Source organism: Oncorhynchus nerka, unplaced genomic scaffold (assembly GCF_034236695.1).
Source record: "Oncorhynchus nerka isolate Pitt River unplaced genomic scaffold, Oner_Uvic_2.0 unplaced_scaffold_701, whole genome shotgun sequence".
NCBI lineage: Eukaryota > Metazoa > Chordata > Actinopteri > Salmoniformes > Salmonidae > Oncorhynchus > Oncorhynchus nerka.
Window position 1 is genome coordinate 254,251 of NW_027040473.1, and position 27,808 is coordinate 282,058.

The 27,808-nt window shown below is 44.9% G+C and overlaps 1 protein-coding gene across 7 annotated transcripts; it reads left to right on the forward strand.

Annotated features, from left to right (window-relative positions):
• The first annotated feature begins 620 nt into the window (after positions 1-620).
• Positions 621-27,808, forward strand: LOC135571193 (NLR family CARD domain-containing protein 3-like). Of its 7 annotated transcripts, XM_065016981.1 has the most exons (12): positions 622-918; positions 1,387-1,440; positions 9,288-9,344; positions 13,705-13,848; positions 21,430-21,546; positions 21,781-21,865; positions 21,995-22,223; positions 22,602-24,366; positions 24,648-24,821; positions 25,508-25,681; positions 26,748-26,794; positions 27,184-27,808. In XM_065016981.1, exons 4-12 carry the CDS (start codon positions 13,721-13,723, stop codon positions 27,711-27,713), a joined length of 3,249 nt encoding a protein of 1,082 aa, XP_064873053.1. In that variant the 5' UTR covers positions 622-918; positions 1,387-1,440; positions 9,288-9,344; positions 13,705-13,720; the 3' UTR covers positions 27,714-27,808. The 7 variants fall into 7 exon arrangements, with proteins under 7 accessions (XP_064873051.1, XP_064873053.1, XP_064873054.1 ...); XM_065016979.1 differs by lacking the exon at positions 9,288-9,344 and having other exon boundaries at positions 621-918; XM_065016980.1 differs by lacking the exons at positions 622-918; positions 9,288-9,344 and adding an exon at positions 937-1,065.

Genomic DNA, 27,808 nt, shown 5'->3' on the forward strand with positions numbered 1-27,808 from the left:
TGATACAATATGAATAACATTCCACCATGAGGTCACTAGGTAATAATGATACAATATGAATAACATTCCACCATGAGGTCACTAGGTAATAATGATACAATATGAATAACATTCCACCATGAGGTCACTAGGTAATAATGGTAAAATATGAATAACATTCCACCATGAGGTCACTAGGTAGTAATGGTACAATATGAATAACATTCCACCATGAGGTCACTAGGTAATAATGATACAATATGAATAACATTCCACCATGAGGTCACTAGGTAATAATGGTACAATATGAATAACATTCCACCATGAGGTCACTAGGTAATAATGATACAATATGAATAATATTCCACCATGAGGTCACTAGGTAATAATGGTACAATATGAATAACATTCCACCATGAGGTCACTAGGTAATAATGATACAATATGAATAACATTCCACCATGAGGTCACTAGGTAATAATGGTACAATATGAATAACATTCCACCATGAGGTCACTAGGTAATAATGGTACAATATGAATAACATTCCACCATGAGGTCACTAGGTAATAATGATAGAATATGAATAACATTCCACCATGAGGTCACTAGGTAATAATGGTACAATATGAATAACATTCCACCATGAGGTCACTAGGTAATCTGACTGCAGGAAAGCAGTAGCTACACAGCGATGTTATTGGAAACACAAGGCTTTTCTGGTAAACAGGTTAAACTGGGTTTCTGATGATGCTGACATGGGGTCAGAGCTACTAAACTTTAACAGAAATGATGGAGTCCTAAATTAATCAGTAACAAAAATGACACAAAGTTTCCTGACATTGGGGAGGTGAATAAACGGTTCCCAAGGTTTCATTCTCAACACAAAGGAAACTCTCACTGACTTGACATGTTCTGGTTTTGAATTCAGGCTGCAAGGTAAGAATCCTACCAGGGATTATTCATGTAGGATGTTGGTAAAAGTTGAAGATACAGAGCCACTTGTCATCAGAAAGGTGCTCTCTCAGCAGAACCGAAAATATTTCAATGACTTGACATGTTCTGGTTGTGAATTCAGGCTACAAGGTAAGACTTTTCCCAGGGATTATTGTAAAGTGTGAAGAGAAATTAAATGTATGGTGTAATTTTAGTTTAGTGAATGACAGTAAAACACTCAGATCTAACAGTCCATTTCACCTGGGACAGCTACGTGACAGTTCAATCATACAAAATGGCGCTAACTGGGGCATAGGCAAGTCACATTCAATACCATGTTGTTCATATATTGCTTAGGCAATGAAATGAAAAAAAAACATATTGTTCATATATTCGTATATTGTGGATATTTTACAATTTGTATATTTATTCATGTATTATAGTTCAATGACATGTTGGATCTCTGTTTAGGGGTCATTGCTCGAAAATGAGTCTCTCTGGGGAACATGACACCAAAGCTAAGAGGTGAGATTACAATTTTGTTTAAGAATTTATGAAGAGTTTATATCCATATTTTTTTCACATTTGTGTTTTTTCATCAGAAATGAAATCTTCTTCTTGGTACCTTCATGTGTAAAATATTACTGTTCTAAGATTCATAGATTTGAGTGTCTGATATTTTCCCCTAAACGTCAACTGAGCGGTGCAGAGACACCATTCAAATGTGTGCAGATTCATTACATCTTCAGCTGGAAACACTAAGTGATGTTGTCCGTCTGTGACCAAAGAGAAAGTGGTCTTAGTTCAATTCTATGAAATTATTTAGTATTTATTTTCATTTTGGGGGCTGAACATCACAGCGAATATTGTTACATCACAGTGAATATTGTTACATCACAGTGAATATTGTTACATCACAGTGAATATTGTTACATCACAGCAAGATGACACTAATATTGTTGCATTCTCTAGATTCTCCCGTTTCATTTGATCTATAGAGCCCCACAGTGGAGGTGTCATAATACCCATAACACCTAGCGGTCAAACAGGGAAATGGTTCCAATAGTTTTATAGAGCCCCACAGTGGAGGTGTCATAATACCCATAACACCTAGCGCTCAAACAGGGAAATGGTTCCAATAGTTTTATAGAGCCCCACAGTGGAGGTGTCATAATACCCATAACACCCAGCGGTCAAACAGGGAAATGGTTCCAATAGTTTTATAGAGCCCCACAGTGGAAGTGTCATAATACCCATAACACCTAGCGCTCAAACAGGGAAATGGTTCCAATAGTTTTATAGAGCCCCACAGTGGAGGTGTCATAATACCCATAACACCTAGCGGCCAAACAGGGAAATGTTTCCAATAGTTTATAGAGCCCCACAGTGGAGGTGTTATAGTACCCATAACACCTAGCGGTCAAACAGGGAAATGTTTCCAATAGTTTATAGAGCCCCACAGTGGAGGTGTTATAGTACCCATAACACCTAGCGGTCAAACAGGGAAATGTTTCCAATAGTTTTATAGAGCCCCACAGTGGAGGTGTTATAATACCCATAACACCTAGCGGTCAAACAGGGAAATGGTTCCAATTGTTTTATAGAGCCCCACAGTGGAGGTGTCATAATACCCATAACACCTAGCGGTCAAACAGGGAAATTGTTCCAATAGTTTTATAGAGCCCCACAGTGGAGGTGTCATAATACCCATAACACCTAGCGGTCAAACAGGGAAATTGTTCCAATAGTTTTATAGAGCCCCACAGTGGAGGTGTTAGAGGGAATTGTAGAAACACTTGAGCCTTTTGGATGGACACTTCTAATGTAACAAAATAATCAGCAGTGGTGCTGCAGTGGTGCTGCAGTGGTGCCTGGGTAATATCACTGGGGAAGACATGGTACAACACATGTGTTGTGATAATAGTGGGTAATATAGTGGGTAATATCACTGGGAAGACATGGTACACCACATGTGTTGTGATAATAGTGGGTAATATCACTGGGGAAGACATGTTACAACACATGTGTTGTGTAATAGTGGGTAATATCACTGGGGAAGACATGTTACCACACATGTGTTGTGATAATAGTGGGTAATATAGTGGGTAATATCACTGGGGAAGACATGTTACACCACATGTGTTGTGATAATAGTGGGTAATATAGTGGGTAATATCACTGGGGAAGACATGGTACAACACATGTGTTGTGATAATAGTGGGTAATATCACTGGACATGGTACAACACATGTGTTGTGATAATAGTGGGTAATATAGTGGGTAATATCACTGGGGAAGACATGGTACAACACATGTGTTGTGATAATTGCATTGTTTGCTCTATAACCTGCTAGTTCATATGCTTTGCAACCATGATATATAAGCCTAAGGCCCAGACAATAAGAAGACACAGTGGCAGATGCAATTCAACCACACCTTTGTTTCATCACTAAATCAGAGAGTCTGTCCGGTGGAGTCCACAACACATATTGCATTTAACAGACAGTTACATCTAAAAGATACCAACAACTATTTAGTCTCATCAACGTAAGCTACATATGTGGCAGTCCATGGTTCTGATTTATGTGTGTGTGTGTGTGTGTGTGTGTGTGTGTGTGTGTGTGTGTGTGTGTGTGTGTGTGTGTGTGTGTGTGTGTGTGTGTGTGTGCATGCGTGTGTGTGTGTGTTCAGCAGATTTCTCTACTTGTTGTTGATGTTGAAATTCAACACACGGACACTTGAAGTCAAACTTAAATGAATCATTTAGTTAACTGGAGAGGTTTAAACGACCTCAATGCACCACAGTAGAGAAGAGATAGCACCCTGTCACAGTCACCTGCATGGACCAAAACAGAGTGAGAGAAGAGATAGCACCCTGTCACAGTCACCTGCATGAACCAAAACAGAGTGAGAGAAGAGATAGCACCCTGTCACAGTCACCTGCATGAACCAAAACAGAGTGAGAGAAGAGATAGCACCCTGTCACAGTCACCTGCATGAACCAAAACAGAGTGAGAGAAGAGATAGCACCCTGTCACAGTCACCTGCATGAACCAAAACAGAGTGAGAGAAGAGATAGCATCCTGTCACAGTCACCTGCATGAACCAAAACAGAGTGACAGAAGAGATAGCACCCTGTCACAGTCACCTGCATGAACCAAAACAGAGTGAGAGAAGAGATAGCACCCTGTCACAGTCACCTGCATGAACCAAAACAGAGTGAGAGAAGAGATAGCACCCTGTCACAGTCACCTGCATGAACCAAAACAGAGTGAGAGAAGAGATAGCACCCTGTCACAGTCACCTGCATGAACCAAAACACAGTGAGAGAAGAGATGGCACCCTGTCACCTGCATGAACCAAAACAGAGTGAGAGAAGAGATGGCACCCTGTCACAGTCACCTGCATGAACCAAAACAGAGTGACAGAAGAGATAGCACCCTGTCACAGTCACCTGCATGAACCAAAACAGAGTGAGAGAAGAGATAGCACCCTGTCACAGCCACCTGCATGAACAAAAACAGAGTGAGAGAAGAGATGGCACCCTGTCACAGTCACCTGCATGAACCAAAACAGAGTGAGAGAAGAGATGGCACCCTGTCACAGTCACCTGCATGGACCAAAACAGAGTGACAGAAGAGATTCTCTTCAGCAACAAAATTCCAGAAGAACAAAACGGTCTATCACCCTGTCATACTGTTTCATTTGTTATATTTTTATTTCACCTTTATTTAACCAGGTAGGCTAGTTGAGAACACCTTTATTTAACCAGGTAGGCTAGTTGAGAACACCTTTATTTAACCAGGTAGGCTAGTTGAGAACACCTTTATTTAACCAGGTAGGCTAGTTGAGAACACCTTTATTTAACCAGGTAGGCTAGTTGAGAACAAGTTCTCATTTGCAACTGCGACCTGGCCAAGATAAAGCAAAGCAGTTCGACACAGACAACAACACAGAGTTACACATGGAATGAACCAACATACAAGCAATAATACAGTAGATCTATATACAGCATGTGTAAATGAGGCAGGATGAGAGAGGTAATAAATACAGTAGATCTATATACAGCATGTGTAAATGAGGCAGGATGAGAGAGGTAATAAATACAGTAGATCTATATACAGCATGTGTAAATGAGGCAGGATAAGAGAGGTAATAAATACAGTAGATCTATATACAGCATGTGTAAATGAGGCAGGATGAGAGAGGTAATAAATACAGTAGATCTATATACAGCATGTGTAAATGAGGCAGGATGAGAGAGGTAATAAATACTGTAGATCTATATACAGCATGTGCAAATGAGGCAGGATAAGAGAGGTAATAAATACAGTAGATCTATATACAGCATGTGTAAATGAGGCAGGATAAGAGAGGTAATAAATACTGTAGATCTATATACAGCATGTGCAAATGAGGCAGGATAAGAGAGGTAATAAATACAGTAGATCTATATACAGCATGTGCAAATGAGGCAGGATAAGAGAGGTAATAAATACAGTAGATCTATATACAGCATGTGTAAATGAGGCAGGATAAGAGAGGTAATACATACTGTACATACCTTTATTTTATGTCCTCGGCTACTTGGCTAAAAAGCTTGGTTCGCAACGTTCGCTAGTTAACTATTAAACATTAGCCGTCTACATCTAGCTACATATTGAACTTCCATCCTCTCAGGTCAGGGGCACAATGTATGAATTAATGATTAGTTCAGAATCAGTTTTATAATCATTAGCCAGTACGGAGAATTAAGTAAAACCACAAGTCCAAATTCCTATCTCCATCTCCATGCCTCACAAAGAAGGGCACTTATTGGTAGATGGGAAAAACAAAAGCAGACATTGAATATGATTTTGAGCCTGGTGAAGTTATTATTAATTACACTTTGGATGGTGAATCAATACACCCAGTCACTACAAAGATACAGGCGTCTTCCTAACTTAGTTGCCAGAGAGGAAGGAAACCTCTCATTGATTTCAGCATGAGGCCAATGGTGACTTAAAAACAGTTACAGAGTTTAATGGCTGTGATTGGAGAAACCTGAGGATGGATCAACAACAGTATAGTTACTCCTCAATACTAACCTCACTGACAGAGTTTAATGGCTGTGATAGGAGAACACTGAGGATGGATCAACAACATTATAGTTACTCCTCAATACTAACCTCACTGACAGAGTTTAATGGCTGTGATAGGAGAACACTGAGGATGGATCAACAACATTATAGTTGCTCCTCAATACTAACCTAACTGACAGAGTTTAATGGCTGTGATAGGAGAACACTGAGGATGGATCAACAACATTATAGTTACTCCTCAATACTAACCTAACTGACAGAGTTTAATGGCTGTGATAGGAGAACACTGAGGATGGATCAACAACAGTATAGTTACTCCTCAATACTAACCTCACTGACAGAGTTTAATGGCTGTGATAGGAGAACACTGAGGATGGATCAACAACAGTATAGTTACTCTTCAATACTAACCTCATTGACAGAGTGAAAAGAAGGAAGCCTGTACAGAATAACAATATTCTAAAACATGCATCCTGTTTGCAACAAGGCACTAAAGCAAAACTGCAAAAACATGTGGCAAAGCAGTTAACTTTTTGTCCTGAATACAAAGTGTTATGTTTGGGGCAAATCCAATACAACCCCTTACTGACTGCCAGTCTCCATATGTTGAAGCATAGTGGTCGCTGTTTGGGGCAAATCCAATACAACCCCTTACTGACTGCCATTCTCCATATGTTGAAGCATAGTGGTGGCTGTTTGGGCCAAATCCAATACAACCCCTTACTGACTGCCATTCTCCATATGTTGAAGCATAGTGGTGGCTGCATCATTTACATTTACATTGTAGTCATTTAGCAGACGGTTTGATCCAGCAGTGAGTCATTTAGCAGACGCTCTGATCCAGTAGTGAGTCATTTAGCAGACACTCTGATCCAGTAGTGAGTCATTTAGCAGACGCTCCGATCCAGTAATGAGTCATTTAGTAGACGGTCCGATCCAGTAGTGAGTCATTTAGCAGACGCTCTGATCCAGTAGTGAGTCATTTAGCAGACGCTCTGATCCAGTAGTGAGTCATTTAGCAGACCCTCTGATCCAGTAGTGAGTCATTTAGCAGACGCTCTGATCCAGTAGTGAGTCATTTAGCAGACGCTCTGATCCAGTAGTGAGTCATTTAGCAGGCGCTCTGATCCAGTAGTGAGTCATCCAGTTGAGTCATTTAGCAGACGCTCTGATCCAGTAGTGAGTCATTTAGCAGACGCTCTGATCCAGTAATGAGTCATTTAGTAGACGGTCTGATCCAGTAGTGAGTCATTTAGCAGACGCTCTGATCCAGTAGTGAGTCATTTAGCAGACGCTCTGATCCAGTAGTGAGTCATTTAGCAGACGCTCTGATCCAGTAGTGAGTCATTTAGCAGACGCTCTGATCCAGTAGTGAGTCATTTAGCAGGCTCTGATCCAGTAGTGAGTCATTTAGCAGACGCTCTGATCCAGTAGTGAGTCATTTAGCAGACGCTCTGATCCAGTAGTGAGTCATTTAGCAGACGCTCCGATCAGTAATGAGTCATTTAGCAGACGCTCTGATCCAGTAGTGAGTCATTTAGCAGACGCTCTGATCCAGTAGTGAGTCATTTAGCAGACGCTCTGATCCAGTAGTGAGTCATTTAGCAGACACTCTGATCCAGTAGTGAGTCATTTAGCAGACGCTCCGATCCAGTAATGAGTCATTTAGTAGACTCCGATCCAGTAGTGAGTCATTTAGCAGACGCTCTGATCCAGTAGTGAGTCATTTAGCAGACGCTCTGATCCAGTAGTGAGTCATTTAGCAGACGCTCTGATCCAGTAGTGAGTCATTTAGCAGACGCTCTGATCCAGTAGTGAGTCATTTAGCAGACGCTCTGATCCAGTAGTGAGTCATTTAGCAGACGCTCTGATCCAGTAGTGAGTCATTTAGCAGGCGCTCTGATCCAGTAGTGAGTCATTTAGCAGATGCTCTGATCCAGTAGTGAGTCACCAGACGCTCTGATCCAGTAGTGAGTATTTTAGCAGACGCTCTGATCCAGTAGTGAGTCATTTAGCAGACGCTCTGATCCAGTAGTGGGGGACCTGATCCTAGATCATAATGAATCAGATTACATGGAGAGGGGGGACCTGATCCTAGATCATAATGAATCAGATTACATGGAGAGGGGGACCTGATCCTAGATCATAATGAATCAGATTACATGGAGAGGGGGACCTGATCCTAGATCATAATGAATCAGATTACATGGAGAGGGAGGACCTGATCCTAGATCATAATGAATCAGATTAGATGGAGAGGGGGACCTGATCCTAGATCATAATGAACCAGATTAGATGGAGAGGAGGACCTGATCCTAGATCATAATGAATCAGATTACATGGAGAGGAGGGATCTGATCCTAGATGATAATGAATCAGATTACATGGAGAGGGGGACCTGATCCTAGATCATAATGAATCAGATTACATGGAGAGGGGGGACCTGATCCTAGATCATAATGAATCAGATTACATGGAGAGGGAGACCTGATCCTAGATCATAATGAATCAGATTACATGGAGAGGGGGGACCTGATCCTAGATCATAATTAATCAGATTAAATGGAGAGGGGGGACCTGATCCTAGATCATAATTAATCAGATTACATGGAGAGGGGGACCTGATCCTAGATCATAATGAATCAGATTAGATGGAGAGGTGGACCTGATCCTAGATCATAATGAATCAGATTAGATGGACAGGGGGAGCTGATCCTAGATCATAATGAATCAGATTACATGGAGAGGGGGGACCTGATCCTAGATCATAATGAATCAGATTACATGGAGAGGGAGACCTGATCCTAGATCATAATGAATCAGATTACATGGAGAGGGGGGACCTGATCCTAGATCATAATTAATCAGATTACATGGAGAGGGGGGACCTGATCCTACATCATAATGAATCAGATTACATGGAGAGGGGACCTGATCCTAGATCACAATGAATCAGATTACATGGAGAGGGGGAGACCTGATCCTAGATCATAATGAATCAGATTAGATGGAGAGGGGAGCTGATCCTAGATAGTAATGAATCAGATTAGATGGAGAGGTGGACCTGATCCTAGATCATAATGAATCAGATTAGATGGACAGGAGGAGCTGATCCTAGAGCAACGCTCCTCTTCTGGGACACTGCCTTTATGAAACAGAACACATAGTTGTAAAGTCTAGTTACAGCAGGTGTTTACTGCCATCTAGTGGAAGATACCAATACAACACTTTATTATCAGGGTGGGGAGGCGGCTGAGCTGAAACTGAAAGTAAAGTTGTTCTTTTGTTCAGGATCCATTTTGAGACGACAGAGCAGAAAAGACTATATGGAGATTATTGAAAAATAAAGTAAGTATTTCTGAACAATAATCTATTCTAATGGACAGAATAAGATAATTAATACCTGGAATGAGATATTACTATTTAGTAGAACTGCTACTTGAGCTGAGTTGCTGACAGACAGCAGATTTCAAAGTGTAAACTAATCAGTAGGCCGACATGTTATCAGTAAAACGTCTGGTAAAGATGGTGGAAGAGCTTTTCAATTATATGATTTTATGTTTATCTCAGGGTTTCTGAATCCTTTTGTTCTTACCAGCACTTACACCTCTGATTCAACTAATCATCACATATTTTAAAATAATTTAATATTCGAGGCATACAAATGAACATTCTCAAATGAAAACCCTTTGGGTTTGTAGGACTGCTTACAATTATTAAAGTCCTACAGTAACTCACATCTTGGAGAAAAAAACACAGCTAAACTTGGTTTCGAGTAAATTAATGTTTATCAAAAATAATGTAAGAGAGATGTCTTGAAGAAACGCGTCTGGGTTTAGAACTCAGTGTCTCAGTGCCCTGCGCGACAGTGGGAGTATCGTTTTGCATGGCCCGGTGCTACAGCTGAGTGGACATATAATTTATGGACCAATGGAATGGTCTAAAATGCTTAAACTTTGCTCCCCCGGGGTGCCGGGCAATGCACAACTAATTCCCCCAGTGACCGTTACTTTATTTCCTGATATGAAATGGAAAGTAATTTTGTAGCTGACGCAGTTCCAGAATGTCTGTTGAAACTGTGTCTCATATGGAACGTTAGAACAGTGGTGGAAACAGAACTCAGTTCCAGAATGTCTGTTGAAACTGTGTCTCATATGGAACGTTAGAACAGTGGTGGAAACAGAACTCAGTTCCAGAATGTCTGTTGAAACTGTGTCTCATATGGAACGTTAGAACAGTGGTGGAAACAGAACTCAGTTCCAGAATGTCTGTTGAAACTGTGTCTCACATGGAACGTTAGAACAGTGGTGGAAACAGAACTCAGTTCCAGAATGTCTGTTGAAACTGTGTCTCATATGGAACGTTAGAACAGTGGTGGAAACAGAACTCAGTTCCAGAATGTCTGTTGAAACTGTGTCTCATATGGAACGTTAGAACAGTGGTGGAAACAGAACTCAGTTCTCAAACTGGAGTAAAAGTAAAGATTCCTTAATAGAAAATGACTCAAGTAAAAGTGAAAGTCACCCAGTAAAATACTACTTCAGGAAAAGTCTAGAAGTATTTGGTTTTAAATATAATTAAATATCAAAAGTAAAAGTAAAGTTGTAATAATTGAAAACTCCTTATATTAAGAAAACCAGACTGCACAATGTTCTTGTTATTTTAATTTATGGATAGCCAGGGTCACACTCCAACACTCAGACACCATTTAAAAACAAAGCATTTGTGTTTAGTGAGTCCTCCAGATCAGAGGCATTAGGGATGACCAGCGATGTTCTGTTGATAATTGTGCAAATTGGACAATTTTCTGTCCTGCTAAGCATTCAATGTAATGAGTACCTTTGGCTGTCAGGGAAAATATACGGAGTAAAAAGTACATCATTCTATTTATGAATGTAGTGAAGTGAAAGTAAAAGTTGTTCAAAAATATAAATAGTAAAGTAAAGGACAGATACCCACAAAAACTACTGAAGTAGTACTTTAAAGTATTTTACTGAAGTACTTTACACCACTGCATTAGAAGACAGATAAATGTGTTGATTTGAAGGAAATTCTATTCTACTGTATCTTAGTCTATGCATTACTCATCTCATATGTATATACTGTAATCTATTCTACTGTATCTTAGTCTATGCATTACTCATCTCATATGTATATACTGTAATCTATTCTACTGTATCTTAGTCTATTCATTACTAATCTCATATGTATATACTGTATTCTATACTATTCTACTGTATCTTAGTCTATGCATTACTCATCTCATATGTATATACTCTATTCTATTCTACTGTATCTTAGTCTATGCATTACTCATCTCATATGTATATACTGTATACTATTCTACTGTATCTTAGTCTATGTATTACTCATCTCATATGTATATACTCTATTCTATTCTACTGTATCTTAGTCTATGTATTACTCATATCATATGTATATACTGTATTCTATACTATTCTACTGTATTTTAGTCTATGCCGCTCTGACATTGTGACCAATAACATTTGATTTGATTTAGATTAGGTGATATACACTACATGACCAAAAGTATGTGGACACTTGCTAGTCGAACATCTCATTCCAAAATCATAGGCATTCCTATGGAGTTGGTCCCCCTTTGCTGCTATAACAGCCTCCACTCTTCTGGGAAGACTTTCCACTAGATGTTGGAACATTGCTGCGGGGACTTGCTTCCGTTCAGCCACAAGAGCATTAGGGAGGTCGGGCACTGATGTTGGGTGATTGGGCCTGGCTCGCAGTCGGCATTCCAATTCATCCCAAAGGTGTTCAATGGAGTTGAGGTCAGGGCTCTGTGCAGGCCAGTCAAGTTCTTCCACACCGATCTCGACAAGCCATTACTGTATGGACCTCGCTTTGTGCAGGGGATATTGTCATGCTGAAACTGGAAAGGGCCTTCCCCAAACTGCCCAAGACTATTTTTCCTCCGCCACCAAACTTTACAGTTGGCACAATGCATTCGGACAGGAAGCGTTTTCCTGGCATCCACCAAACCCAGATTCCACTGCTCCAGAGTCCAATGGCAGCGAGCTCTACACCACTCAAGCCGATGCTTGGCATTGCGCAAGGTGATCTTGTGTGCGGCTGCTTGGCCATGGAAATCCATTTCATGAAGCTCCCGATGAACAGTTATTTTGCTGACATTGCAGTTTGGAACTCGGTAGTGAGTGTTGCAACCGAGGACAGATCATTTTTATGTGCTTCCACACTTGGCGAGCCAGTCCTCTGAGCTTGAGTGGCCTACCACTTCACTGTTGAGCCGTTGTTGCTCCGAGGCGTTTCCACTTCACAATAATAGCACTTACAGTTGACCGGGCAGCTCTAGCAGGGCAGATATTTGACAAACTGACATGTTGGAAAGGTGGCATCCTATGACGGTGCCACGTTGAAAGGCACTGAGATCTTCAGTTAGGTCATTCTACTGCCAATGTTTGTTTATGGAGATTGCATGGCTGGCTGTCCGACTTTATACACCTGTCAGCAACAGGTGTGGCTGAAATAGAATCCACTAATTTGAAGGGGTGTCCACATATGTTTGCATATACAGTGTAGATTCTCTGTCCTGCTACTGGTAGGACTATAACATTATGTGAACTGATCTGAACAGGTTTAGGCTGGTCATCGATGACATGTAGGCTATATCTGAGGTATAGACTTTCATCTGCATATCACTAACAAACTGCTAGTATACATTATAACCTAGCCTACTTTACATAATATAAAATCTCTCACTTGTTGCAAAAAACCTTTCTGAATGGATCAATCAAATCAAATCGAATTTATTTATATAGCCCTTCGTACATCAGCTGATATCTCAAAGTGCTGTACAGAAACCCAGCCTAAAACCTCAAACAGCAAGCAATGCAGGTGTAGAAGCATGGTGGCTAGGAAAAACTCCCTAGAAAGGCCAAAACCTAGGAAGAAACAGGCTATGTGGGGTGGCCAGTCCTCTTCTGGCTGTGCCGGGTGGAGATTATAACAGAACATGGCCAAGATGTTCAAATGTTCATAAATGACCAGCATGGTCGAATAATAATAAGGCAGAACAGTTTAAACTGGAGCAGCAGCACAGTCAGGTGGACTGGGGACAGCAAGGAGTCATCATGTCAGGTAGTCCTGGGGCATGGTCCTAGGGCTCAGGTCCTCCGAGAGAGAGAAAGAAAGAGAGAATTAGAGAGAGCATATGTGGGGTGGCCAGTCCTCTTCTGGCTGTGCCGGGTGGAGATTATAACAGAACATGGCCAAGATGTTCAAATGTTCATAAATGACCAGTATGGTTGAATAATAACAAGGCAGAACAGTTGAAACTGAAATCAATCATTTCCCCCCTCAGATCAATAATGTCCGTTTTAGCCCTTCTGTCTACATTCTCAGATTAGTTTAGAAAATAACAGATTGAAAGACAATAAATATCCTACTGTTAGTGAATACAAATAAGTGTGAGACATGGCCTTGTGTTGCTGCACTGTCTAGAACTACCTTAACAAACAGTGACTTATTATTATTATTGACAGTTACCATGGAGATGAAATATCACAACTACATGGTCATGTGATGCATTAAATCACCTGGCTGTTTCTATGTCTGTTAGTAAATGTTTTATTTTTCAAAGAGATAATGAATACATGAGAACAATAATTAGTTGTCACTGTGTTAATCACAACCAACATGCTGGATCTCTGTTTAGGGGTCAGTGCTCTAAAATGAGTGTCTCTGGGGAGAGAGAGGAGGGGGGCCCTGCCTCTAAAATGAGTCTCTCTGGGGAGAGAGAGGAGGGGGGCCCTGCCTCTAAAATTCATCTCTCTGAGGGACATGACACCAAAGCTAAGAGGTAAGATGATCATTTTATGAATAATTTATAAAGTTTATTTCCAAAATAAATAGCTATCTTAAGATGAATGCACTTACTGTAAATCACTCTGGATAAGAGCATCTGCTAAATCAGGGGTTCTCAATCCGGGGTCTGTGGAGGTACTGCAGGGGTTCTCAATCCGGGGTCTGTGGAGGTACTGCAGGGGTTCTCAATCCGGGGTCTGTGGAGGTACTGCAGGGGTTCTCAATCCGGGGTCTGTGGAGGTACTGCAGGGGTTCTCAATCCGGGGTCTGTGGAGGTACTGCAGGGGTTCTCAATCCGGGGTCTGGGGAGGTACTGCAGGGGTTCTCAATCCGGGGTCTGTGGAGGTACTGCAGGGGTTCCACGGCACCCTGACTGTACTCGTTGCAATGTCAGACATTTGATAGGATTTTTACATGACACAACCACTCTTCTCTTAATTATTGACTAATATAATGGAATGCATATTTTAACCAATTGTGATGGTTGTTACCAGCAGAATATTGACAATATAATTGTTACATCAGCACTCTCTTCACACCCGTTTAACAACTCTAAATATCTTTGGCATAGTAGGCATCAAGTCCCTTCCAATAATGTTGCCTACAACGTTTCATACAATGTTCATTTTCATCGAACACATATTACACCCTAGACGCCTTCAACTGCCCAATTTATATCCATCCCCAATTTAGGAGTATTTTTTAACAATATGATGTTGCGCTCCAAAGGGAGAACTTGAAATAACATGATGTAGATAATTAAATCATCAAAAGAAAAACGTGTTTAGAAAACAAGGTTCCTTATAAAAAGGCTTCTATCACTTCCTTAAAATATGAAATCAATAAAAGTTATATATATTTTGGGGTTCACCGGATTCATCATCGAGACGAGGGACAGACGAACGACCTGCTAACTAACCAAGCTAGTCGGTACAGCTAGCTAGCTACTCTACCAGCAGCATCCTAGTTATCCTAGCTAGTCGGTACAGCTTGGTAAGCTAGCTAGCTACTCTACCAGCAGCATCCTAGTTATCCTAGCTAGTCGGTACAGCTTGGTAAGCTAGCTAGCTACTCTACCAGCAGCATCCTAGTTATCCTAGCTACTCGGTACAGCTCGGTAAGCTAGCTAGCTACTCTACCAGCAGCATCCTAGTTATCCTAGCTAGTCGGTACAGCTCGGTAAGCTAGCTAGCTACTCTACCAGCAGCATCCTAGTTATCCTAGCTAGTCGGTACAGCTCGGTAATCTAGTTTGCTACTCTACCAGCAGCATCCTAGTTATCCTAGCTAGTCGGTACAGCTCGGTAAGCTAGCTAGCTACTCTACCAGCAGCATCCTAGTTATCCTAGCTAGTCGGTACAGCTCGGTAAGCTAGCTAGCTACTCTACCAGCAGCATCCTAGTTACCATAGCTACCACTACATCATCACCGGCTCCCCGGTTGTTTCTGTAGTGTTTAAACCCTCTGTGTCCAAGGACCGAACTTTTGAATATTATTTTCAGGGCGCCTCAATAGCAGGTATTGAACCCCGGGTAAATAATCACTAGTCAGAACCTCAACCTCAGTATACATTCATTATAAAAATCATCTTAATATCTGATATTGTGAGTAAACAACCTCGTGAGTGCGTCTTCCAGCCCTCCAATAAATTTGTTTATTTGTGAAACTCTTCTTATTGTAGCGACCCGCACAGACAGCTGTGTGTTATGTGCTAGGCTAGGAGGTGGTTGTGTTGTACTGACCAGTACCCGGTGTTCGCGGGGTCCGACATGTCAATCAACCTGCTATCTGCCAATCACGGGAATGCCTGGAATGTTCTGATGCCGGGCATCCTGGTGGTTGGCGGAGTGGCGTGGAGGGGGGGTTGGGCATTGGAAGTTAAGACCAGGTTCAGCCTTTGTTCTCTCTCTCTTACATCTGGGCTTCACAAGAGAAGGTCACGGTTGGATTGTGGGTTATCTATTTGGCGTGTGCTACGGCCCAAACAGTAGCCTGTGTAGAGTTGGTTCAATAAACCGTCAATTCGCAAACTCAAGCTTCTGTCTGGACAATTGTTCATTTATGAGCTAGTCAGGTCATTACATTGGTGTCAGAAGTAAAAACGTTGATACAAGTTAGCCAGCTAGCTAGCTGACTTATGTGGCTAGCTACCGTAGGTGAGAACGGGGATTGAAAATGCTTCGAGGGAATCCGAAAGTGAAGGTGGAGGTAGGGGACGATTATGGCCAAGGAGGTGCGTGTGAATGGACGTCGGGGTTCTGTCTGAGGAGATCGCCAGGGCGTCGGAGGCGCAGAGGCCGCTTGAGGGAGGACGTTGGAGTGATGGTGGCTGAAGCGGGCATGAGTGCTTCGTCGAGTGTATTTCGCGCGGATTCTGGTGGGCGGACCGAAGTGGCGACGTCGTCGCACGCGGCGTGACGAGGAATCTGGGGCTCAGGATGTAAACAAACATGGCGGCGCCCAGTTCCCGGCTGCGTCCGTATCTGTTAAGACCCCGAAGTATTCCGGTAAGGCGGATTGGGAAGCTTTCATGCTCAGTTTGAACTGTTAGCTCATTTTAGGGGTGGTCGGATGAAGAAAGGGCACTGCAGTTGGCTTTATGCCTCACGGATGAAGCTCTGTCCTGTTTGATATTGATTAGCCCGAGGACAGGCATGATTATGGTGCTCTAGTGGGAGCACTGAGGAGGCGCTATGGACAGTGTGTACAGCCCGGGCTACTGCGCTCCGAACTGAGGAATAGACGCAGGCAGCCTGGAGAGCCTCTACGGGTGCTAGCTAATGACATTGAGAGCCTCTCTCGGCGGGCATATGCTCACATGCCCCCTCCGTGCAGAGCGAGCTAGCACGGGACCAGTTCATACAGGCGCTCTCCCCTACGGAGCTGCGCATACAGACCCAGCTGGCTCATCCTGAGTCATTGCAGACAGCCTTGGAGATGGCTTTGGAGAGGGAGCTGGTGTGGGCTGGGGCTTCAGCTGGGGCTTTGGTGGGGGTGCAGGGAGACACACCCTCTGTGCGAGCTGGGGGCAGAGCAGCCCGGAGCCGGAAAAGCCTGCTTGGGTGGCCGAAATGACAGAACTCATTCGGGCTGTGTCGCTACAGGCGGCACGAAACACAAGCCCTGGTCCCAGGGTCTGCTGGGGTTGTGGCCAGCCAGGCCATCTGCGCCGAGATTGCCCCATGTCCCCAGAGCTCAGGGAAACGGCTCGGGGTCCGCATAGACCGGGTAGTGCGGACCCCTGGCTTTCTATCCCAACCACCATCATCTTCAGGAGGAGCCCACCGGCACAGACGGGAAGCAAGGCTCCACTTCCCCCAGAAGCAGACGAGGGCAAGCGGAGGGAGCCTGTTGTTGTGGTGGGCCGGACCTGTGTTGGGGACTTTTGTCATGTCCCTGTCACTGTGGAGGGGTGCCCTGCTCCGCCCTGGTGGACACTGGGTCCACAGTAACCCTGGTGAGGCCAGATATTGTGCCAGGTTGGACTCAGTGTGAGCCTACAACTGTGCAGCTCCGCACAGTCACAGGTGAGCTGGCACCCATGAAAGGGAAGGGAATAATGACTCTGACAGTAGGGGGCAGGACTGTGCGTCATCCTGTGTGGGTGGCGGCTGTGCAGGACCCTTGTATCCTGGGGTTGGACTTTCTTAGGAGCACAGGCTGCCAGTTAGACCTAAATAGGGGCACACTGAGCTTCCAGAGAGGGACGGAAGTCACCATGGCCCCCCTAATGTCACATTCACTCAACCCAACAAACCCTTTACTCCAACAGTTAAAGCAGCAGAGACTCATGGCTGCGCCCCCTCCCACAGCTGTGTGTGACTTTTCCCCAGTCCCCCTGTCACCTACGGCGGTGTGTTACATTCCCCAGCTACCTCCATGACACAGCCCTCTGTGAGCCCGGGCCGCACCCCCCAGCCCAGCTACCCCAGATGGGAGAGGAGAGGACACTGTCTGCAGTGAGGGAGATATGGGGGAGGAACTGTGTTGGTCTTGACCCTGAGCAGCAGGAACGGTTGTGGCAGTTGCTGTTTGAATTCAGAGACAGCTTTGCGTTGAGTGAGGAAGAGGTGGGTCAGACTCTTCTGGTGCAGCATGAGATCGACACAGGTGATGCTCGACCCATCAAGATGCGTCCCCGCCGTATCCCGCTGGCACGCCAGGAGGCGGCAGACAAGGCTGTGTTGGAGATGCAGCGGGCAGACTTCATTGAGCCCTCAGACAGCCCCTGGGCGGCGCCAGTCGTCATGGTTCCGAAGAAGGGGGCAAGCTGAGGTTCTGTGCGGACTACAGGCGGCTGAATGAGGTAACCAGGAAGGACTCATACCCCATACCACGTATCGATGAGTCGCTGGACCTGGTTAGGGGTCCTCCTGGTTCTCCTCACTAGACCTCCGCAGCGGCTACTGGCAGGTGCCCCTCTCCCCAGAGGCCAGAGCCAAAACTGCGTTCTCCACTAACAGAGGACACTGGCAGTTCAAGGTCCTGTGCTTTGGCCTGTGCAACGCTCCAGCTACTTTTGAGCGTTTGATGGACAGGGTGCTGGATGGCATCCCCCGACAGCAGTGTCTGGTATACCTCGATGACATCCTGGCCCATGGCAGCTCCTTCCAGTCAGCCCTGGGGGCGCTACGGCGTGTGCTGGAGAGGGTGGCTGCCGCAGGTCTGAAGCTCCACCCGAGAAGTGCCACTTCATGAGGAGAGAGGTGTCCTTCTTGGGCCACCGAGTGGGGAAGGAGGGGATCAGCACCATGGAGGACAAGGTAGGGGCTGTCAGAGACTGGCCCACCCCCACCGACCAGCGTCAGCTGAAGAGCTTCCTGGGCCTGGCCTCATACTACAGGAGGTTTGTACGGGGCTTCTCAGCGTTGCTGCTCCACTGAACCGCCTGCTGCCGAAGGACAAGGCTTTCACTTGGACAGTGGAGTGTGAGGAGGCGTTCAACACCCTCAAACGTGCACTGATCGAGGCCCCGTGCTCGCCCCCTGACCTCACCTTGCCCTTTATCCTGGACACAGACGCGAGCAATGTGGGCATGGGTGGGGGTGCTGGCCCAGGTGGGGCCAGAGGGGAGAGAGTGGTGGCGTACTTCAGCAAAACATTTGACAAACATAGGCGCCGCTACTGTGTCACCCGAGGCGGGAGCTCTTGGCTGTTGTGGCTTCCGTCAAACACTTCAAGTACTACCTGGGTGGTCTGCCCTTTACTGTAAGGACTGACCACTCTGCTCTCCAGTGGCTCATGTCTTTCAGAGAGCCAGAGGGGCAGGTGGCATGCTGGTTGGAGGAGCTTCAGCCGTATGACTTCACGGTGGTGCACAGGGCAGGGGCACGCCACTCCAACGCCGACGCCATGTCCCGTCGGCCCTGTACTGCAGACGGCTGCCGCCACTGTGAACGGAGAGAGGGACGGGAGAGAGCGCTGCGGGCAGAGGAGGGTGTCTGTGCCACAGTGTGTCGGGCGAGCGGGCCTGTCTGCTGTGAGCTGCAGACTGTCGACGTGGCTGAATGGCGGCAGCAACAGGGACGGGACACAGACCTACAGCCAGTGCTACAGTGGGTAGAGGCGCAGGTGAGGCCACCATGGGAAGAGGTGACAGCGCTCTCACTCGCGACCAAAGGGTTGTGGTCGAAGTTTGAGAGACTGCGGCTGGCTGATGGCGTGCTACAGCGGGCATGGAAGGAGTCAGCTACGGGAGAGGAGAGGTGGCAGGTGGTGGTCCCAAAAGCATTGCGGGAGGCTGTGCTCCAGAGTACTCATGGGGGGTGGGGACTGGACACTTTGGGGTCACAAAAACACTGCGCCGTCTCCGTCAGGGCTTCTACTGGGGGCAGCACAAGAGGGATGTGGAGGACTTTTGTCGCCGCTGTGACAACTGCACAGCGAGAAAGGGCCCCCAGGCCGCTCTCATGCTCAGCTCAACAGTTCCCAGTGGGGGCTCCCATGGAGAGGGTGGGAGTGGATGTAGTTGGGCCGTTCCCCACCACAGACAGTGGAAACCGCTGGGTGCTCACGGCCATGGACTATTTCACAAAATGGCCCGAGGCCTATGCTCTGCCTGACCAGGAGGCAGAGACCATCGTCGACGCCCTGACAGCGGGGATGTTCAGCAGGTTTGGAGCTGCAGAGTCCATCCACAGCGACCAAGGCAGAAACTTTGAGTCCCGTGTGTTCGCCACCATGTGTGAGAGGCTGGGTATGCACAAGACCCGCACTACTCCTCTCCATCCTCAAAGTGATGGCCTTGTGGAGCGCTTCAACAAAACGCTTGGACAGCAGCTGGCCATCGTCTCTTCCAAACACCAGCGTGACTGGGACAAGCACCTGCCTATGGTCCTCATGGCATGCCGCTCCGCTGTCCAAGACTCCACCTCCTGCACGCCTGCCCTCCTCATGCTGGGGAGAGAGATCCGCACCCCTGCGGAGATGGCGTTTGGTCGGCCCCTGGATAGCCCTCATGTTCCTCCGGGGCCGGAGTATGCCCGGAGACTCAGGACCGCCTGGAGACAGCCCACACCTTCGCCAGAGAGCAGCTGGTGAATGCAGGTGTGAGGCAGAAAAGGAACTATGACGTGCACACCCAGGGGAAGGCACTTTGTGGCTGGGGAGCTGGTCTGGGTCTACAGCCCCTAAGGAAAAAGGCAGATGCCCCAAGTTGGACAGTCACTGGGTGGGACCCTGCAGTGTCCTGGAGAGGGTAGGGGAGGTTGTGTACCGGGTGCAGCTTCCTCCCAGGGGAGAAAGGTGGCACTGCACCGGGACAGGTTAGCCCCATACAGAGGGGCCTCTTCTCCCCAAACCCCAGGAACCCCACAATTCCCCTCTCTGGCAATGACATTCTCCAGGCACCCACCCTCAGGTGCCGCAGACAAGGCTCCAGACAGCCCACTCCCCCTGTCTCCCCCTGTGTCACCGCGTGGTTCCCCAGAACCACGGACTGTATTACCGTTCCCGCTTCCTTGTCCCCCATATCCCTGCCTTCATCCCGGGTTCCCAGAGGGGCACTCTGCGACCATCACGGCCACGCAGGCAAGGAGACCTCCGGGTCGCTTCAGAGACTTTGTTTGTTCCCTCGGGGACGAGGGACTTTGTGGTGGGGGGGCTGTGTAGCGACCCGCACAGACAGCTGTGTGTTATGTGCTAGGCTAGGAGGTGGTTGTGTTGTACTGACCAGTACCCGGTGTTCGCGGGGTCCGACATGTCAATCAACCTGCTATCTGCCAATCACGGGAATGCCTGGAATGTTCTGATGCCGGGCATCCTGGTGGTTGGCGGAGTGGCGTGGAGGGGGGGTTGGGCATTGGAAGTTAAGACCAGGTTCAGCCTTTGTTCTCTCTCTCTTACATCTGGGCTTCACAAGAGAAGGTCACGGTTGGATTGTGGGTTATCTATTTGGCGTGTGCTACGGCCCAAACAGTAGCCTGTGTAGAGTTGGTTCAATAAACCGTCAATTCGCAAACTCAAGCTTCTGTCTGGACAATTGTTCATTTATGAGCTAGTCAGGTCATTACATTATGTTTCCCCATCTGAGCTCAGAGTAGATGAGAGATGTAATGTTTGTCTCTGTTGTGTTGAAGACCAATCAAGCAGGAGAGACCAGCCTCCCCTGTTCCTAGCTGTGTGTCCATGAAGAGTGACTGGTCTATGATTCAACCTATAGAGTTTAGAGAGGGAGACTTTTCTACTGAACAAAGGTAAGAAGAACTCATGGGTCCTGGTCAGTGAGTTAAACAACACTGTCTCTAGTCATTTCTCCTCCCATTTTCCCATTTATTGTTGTTGTTTTCATAATCCATATGCTAATCATTTTGCCCATTTTCATAGTCCTAAAACAATATTAAACAAACACAACATTCCCTCCGTGTGTGTGTGTGTGTGTGTGTTTTACTCACTGGATGAGGAGATGTAATCTCATGTTTTGTCCACAGAAACCAACAGGAGAGATCAGAGTCAGAGATTCTCAGTGGTCAGTCTTCCCAGAGTCATCAAACAGACCTGGCCTCCATATTCAGTGTATGTGGTCCTGTTATGTACATTTGTTTTTGTTTACCTCAAGTAAAGTTGATCTGTCAATCATTCATTAATGTGTTGATGAGAAAGCATTTATTCTCTTGCTTAACTTATTTACTTTATTTATTTCAGTTGCTTGAACAGAAAATTATGACATTTGTGAAGAACGAGCTGAAGATGTTCAAGAGGATTCTTAGTCCAGAACTCCCAGAAGGCTTTGAGAGTCAGAAGCAGGATAAGGAAGTGGTGGATGCTGAAGATGAGAAGCAGGAGAGCAGTGCCAGAGAGGGGGCTCTGAAGATCACACTGCACATCCTGAGGAAAATGAACCAGAAGGAGCTTGCTGACACACTGGAGAAATGTAAGATCTGTCTGCCTCATGTTGAATGATGTTTTATAACATTTAAAAGCTGTAGCTAAAGTACAGCTAAAGTAGCTGTGTAACTCAATGATATTGTAGCAGCCTTAACACAACACCTAGTGACCTCATCAAGTAGCAGCAGGGATGTGTTGTGGTGATTCATTTAGAGAGAGAGAACATTAATAATACCATCAATAATACCAATAATAATATAATCAGTCACACCAGTCTGTAATGCATTATGAAAACATTTACACATTTATACAGTCAGTTTAGAGAATACATTATTATAATTTACAACTTTATAACAGTCCTACAATACTGTAGACATTAAAACAGACGTAATATTCATATCCTCTGTGTTATTTCTTCATTCAGATGAGCTCGCTGTGATTTGCCAACGTGAACTCAAATCTAATCTAAAGAAGAAGTTTCAATGTGTATTTGAGGGGATCGCTAAACAAGGAAACCCAACACTTCTCAATAAGATCTACACAGAGCTCTACATCACAGAGGGTGGAACAGGAGAGGTCAATAATGAACATGAGCTGAGACAGATTGAGACAACAACCAGGAAACAAGCAAGACCAGAGACTGCAATCAAATGTAATGACATCTTCAAACCCTTAACTGGACAAGACAAACCTATCAGAACTGTGCTGACAAAGGGAGTCGCTGGCATTGGAAAAACAGTCTCTGTGCAGAAGTTCATTCTGGACTGGGCTGAAGGAAAAGCAAATCAGGATGTCCAATTTGTATTTTCATTTCCTTTTCGGGAGCTGAATTTGATGAAAGGGGACAAACACACTTTCATTGAACTTCTTAATCACTTCTCAATGGAAACCAAACAATCAGGAATCTCCATCTACAACAAGTACAAAGTTGTGTTCATCTTTGATGGTCTGGATGAGTGCCGACTGCCCCTAGACTTCCAGAAGAACAAGATCTGTTGGGACGTCACAGAGTCAACCTCAGTGGATGTTCTGCTGACAAATCTCATCAAGGGAAATCTGCTCCCCTCTGCTCTCCTCTGGATAACTACCCGACCTGCAGCAGCCAATAAGATCCCTTCAGGGTGTGTTGACCAGGTGACAGAGGTACGAGGGTTCAATGACCCACAGAAGGAGGAGTACTTCAGGAAGAGATTCAGTGATGAGGACCTGGCCAGCAGAATCATCTCACACATAAAGACATCAAGGAGCCTCCACATCATGTGCCACATTCCAGTCTTCTGTTGGATTTCTGCAACAGTCCTTGAACACATGCTGAAACATAAGAGAGAAGAGATGCCCAAGACTCTGACTGAGATGTACACACACCTTGTGGAGTTTCATACCAAACAGAAGAATGAAAAGTATCTTGGGAAAGAAGAGACAGGTCCACACTGGAATAAAGAGATCATTCTGTCACTGGGAAAACTGGCTTTTCAACAGCTTGTGAAGGGCAATCTGATTTTCTATGAAGAAGACCTGAAAGATGCTGGCATTGATGTTAATGAAGCCTCAGTGTACTCAGGATTGTGCACACAGCTCTTTAAAGAGGAATGTGTGCTGTACCAGGACAAGGTGTACTGCTTTGTTCATCTGAGCATTCAGGAGTTTCTGGCTGCTGTATATGTGTTCCTCTCATTCATCAACAACAACGAGAATCTAATGGACAAACTGCAAACAAAACACGAGCCTGAAGTTGCTTTCTACAAGAGTGCTGTGGATAAAGCCTTACAAAGTGAGACGGGAAACCTGGACCTTTTCCTCCGCTTCCTTCTGGGCCTCTCACTGGAGTCCAATCAGAAGCACTTACGAGGTCTACTGACAAAGACAAGAAGCAGCTCACAGAGCCATGAAGAAACAGTCAAGTACATCAAGAAGAAGATCAGGGTGAATCTCTCTCCAGAGAGGAGCATCAATCTGTTCCACTGTCTGAATGAACTGAATGACCATTCTCTAGTGAAGGAGATCCAAAGCTACCTGAGCTCAGGAAGTCTCTCAAAACCCAAACTGTCCCCTGCACAGTGGTCAGCTCTGGTCTTTGTGTTGCTGACTTCAGAAAAGGAGCTGGATGTGTTTGACCTGAAGAAATACTCCAGATCAGAGGAAGGTCTTCTGAGGCTGCTGCCAGTGGTCAAAGCCTCCAGAGCTGCTCTGTGAGTAAATACAATGACATATAAGAACTAATTATCAGGAAGAAATATTCATTATAAAATATTTATTATAATATGTATAATATATTATTTTGAAAAACATATTGAATAAATTCATTGATTTTCACATTAGTATAACAATATGACCAGACAATTCTAGGAGATGGAAGATGAATCTATATGTTGTTTGCGAGAATAAACCAAATGCATCTGCCATTGTCCTTCTACACTACTGGTGTTAAATTAACAGTGTGTTTGTGAAGTCATGATGATCTCTTTGTCAGGCTGTCAGACTGTGGAGTCACAGAGGAAGGCTGTGCTTCTCTGGTCTCATCTCTGAAGTCAAACCCCTCACACCTGAGAGAGCTGGATCTGAGTAACAATGACCTGAAGGATTCAGGAGTGGAGCTGTTCTCTGCTGGACTGGAGAATCCCCACTGTAAACTGGAGACTCTGAGGTCAGTATTATCAGATATGAAAGCACTTTATGTATGTAGTTCTCCCATTTGAATTATGAATAATCAGGAATGAATCGAGAATAATGATGAATGAGAAAGTTACAGAGGCACAAATATCAGACCCACTCTGTTATTGGTAATGGTGAGAGGTTAGCATGTTTTGTTGTAGCCTCTGTTATTGGTAATGGTGAGAGGTTAGCATGTTTTGTTGTAGCCTCTGTTACTGGTAATGGTGAGAGGTTATCATGTTTTGTTGTAGCCTCTGTTATTGGTAATGGTGAGAGGTTAGTATGTGTTGTTGTAGCCTCTGTTATTGGTAATGGTGAGAGGTTAGCATGTTTTGTTGTAGCCTCTGTTATTGGTAATGGTGAGAGGTTAGCATGTTGTTGTAGCCTCTATTATTGGTAATGGTGAGAGGTTAGCATGTTTTGTTGTAGCCTCTGTTATTGGTAATGGTTAGAGGTTAGCATGTTTTGTTGTAGTCTCTGTAACTCTCTCACTCATTATTATATTATCTTTCTGAATCAAAAGACATTCATGTATTATTGTTTAGAAACATGTTATCTACTCATTCTTTCTCTCACCTTTTTCATGATTGATTTATGATTTTTCTTCATCACGGCGTCATTAGGATCATTTAGAAAAAAATATATACTGTGATTTTAAAATGATTTGACTCTTTGCAGGCTGTCAGGCTGTCTGGTCACAGAGGAAGGCTGTGCTTCTCTGGTCTCAGCTCTGAGGTCAAACCCCTCACACCTGAGAGAGCTGGACCTGAGCTACAATCACCCAGGAGACTCAGGAGTCAGACTGCTCTCTGCTGGACTGGAGGATCCACACTGCAGACTGGAGAAACTCAAGTATGTAGAGGGTTTATGTCAATGTTCATATCAGACATGTTGGACTTATCAGGCTGGTTAAGACAAACATTCTGACCACCACTTGGACAAAGTTATGTGTGTGTGTGTGTGTGTGGGGGGGTGTGAGTGTCCTGTCTGTATATTATATATATATATATATATTATATATTTATATATATATATATATATATATATATATATATATATATATATATATATATAATATATATAATATTCTATCTGTAATATGGACAAAGTTATATATGTTCAGTATTCTCTCACACACCGGACACATACACACACAAACACTCACACACATACTGGACACTCACAAACTGGACACACACAGTACACACACACAGTAAACACACACAAACAAGCACTGGACACACACACACACACACACAGTACACACACACACACACAGTACACACACACAGTACACAGTACACTGGACACTGACAAACTGGACACGTACACACACACACACACACACACACAAACAAGCACTGGACACACACAGAACACACACAGAGAAAATGGACACACACACAGGACTTACACACACACTGGACTCACACACACACACACACACACACACACAGTACACACACACAAACAAGCACTGGACACACACACACACAGGACACACACACAGTACACACGCACACACACACAAACACACACACACACACACTGTACACACACACACACACACTGACACACACACACACACACACACACACACACTGGACACACACACAGGACTTACGCACACACACACACACACACAGTACACACACAAAAAAACAAACACACAAACAAGCACTGGACACACACACACTGGACACACACTGGACACACACAGACACACACTGGACACAAACACACTGGTCACAAACACACACACACACACAGACAAACATTCGCTTGATATATGCTATATACGTGTGTGTGTGTGTGTGTGTGTGTGTGTGTGTCCAGTGTGTGTGTGTGTGTCCAGTGTGTGTGTGTGTGTGTGTGTGTATCCCTCAATAACTGTCTGTTCTTCTGCTTACCGCTACAGTGTGGAACATGGTGGAGAGAACAGAATGAAACCTGGACTTAGAAAATGTGAGTGTTGACTGCTGTGAAGAATATGACTAAGAATAAGTCTTAATTCAAGTTAAGTCAAAGACCAACATCATTACTGACTTGGTCATATTAAATATCAGCTGTAGTTCTACAGAAGCAGAAATCAGGGACACCAACGTTTACAAAGAGTTGCTTTGACTGTGTGTGTGTCTGTGTGTGTGTGTGTGCGTGCGTGCAATTAATGGGAATTAGTGAGTTTTATATTACCATACAGTATAACATATGATCATTCAACAAGTCTCAAGTTACCTTAACTTCTCCTTTTGATACCTAGAAACATCTACATTAAATGAATTAGTGAAAAGTGAGTTAACATTCTAATGTGAATGATGATGATTTCTAATATTGTGTCTGGTTTCATCCATCAGATGTCTGTGATCTCACACTGGACCTAAACACAGTAAACAGACACCTCTCTCTGTCTGAGGGGAACAGAAAGGTGACATGGAGGAGAGAGAAGCAGCCGTATCCTGATCACCCAGAGAGATTTGAGGGCTGTGGACAGGTGCTGTGTAGAGAGGGTCTGACTGGGCGCTGTTACTGGGAGGTAGAGTGGAGTGGGAGAAGGGCAGATATAGGAGTGACATATAAAGGAATCAGCAGGAGAGGAGGAGGTGCTGACTGTTGGCTTGGATGGAATAACAAGTCCTGGAGTCTGTTCTGCTCTGACAACAGTTACTCTGCCTGTCACAATAATAATCCCACTACCATAGACGTCCACCCCTCCAGCTCCCACAGAGTAGGAGTGTATCTGGACTGGCCAGCCGGCACTCTGTCCTTCTATAGAGCCTCCTCTGACACACTCACCCACCTGATCACATTCACCTCCACATTCACTGAGCCCCTCTATCCAGGGTTTAGGGTTTGGGGTGATGACTCCTCAGTGTCCCTGAAATAATAACTTGACACACCTACACACACACACACACACACACACACACACACACACACACACACACACACACACACTGGATACACACACACACTGGACTG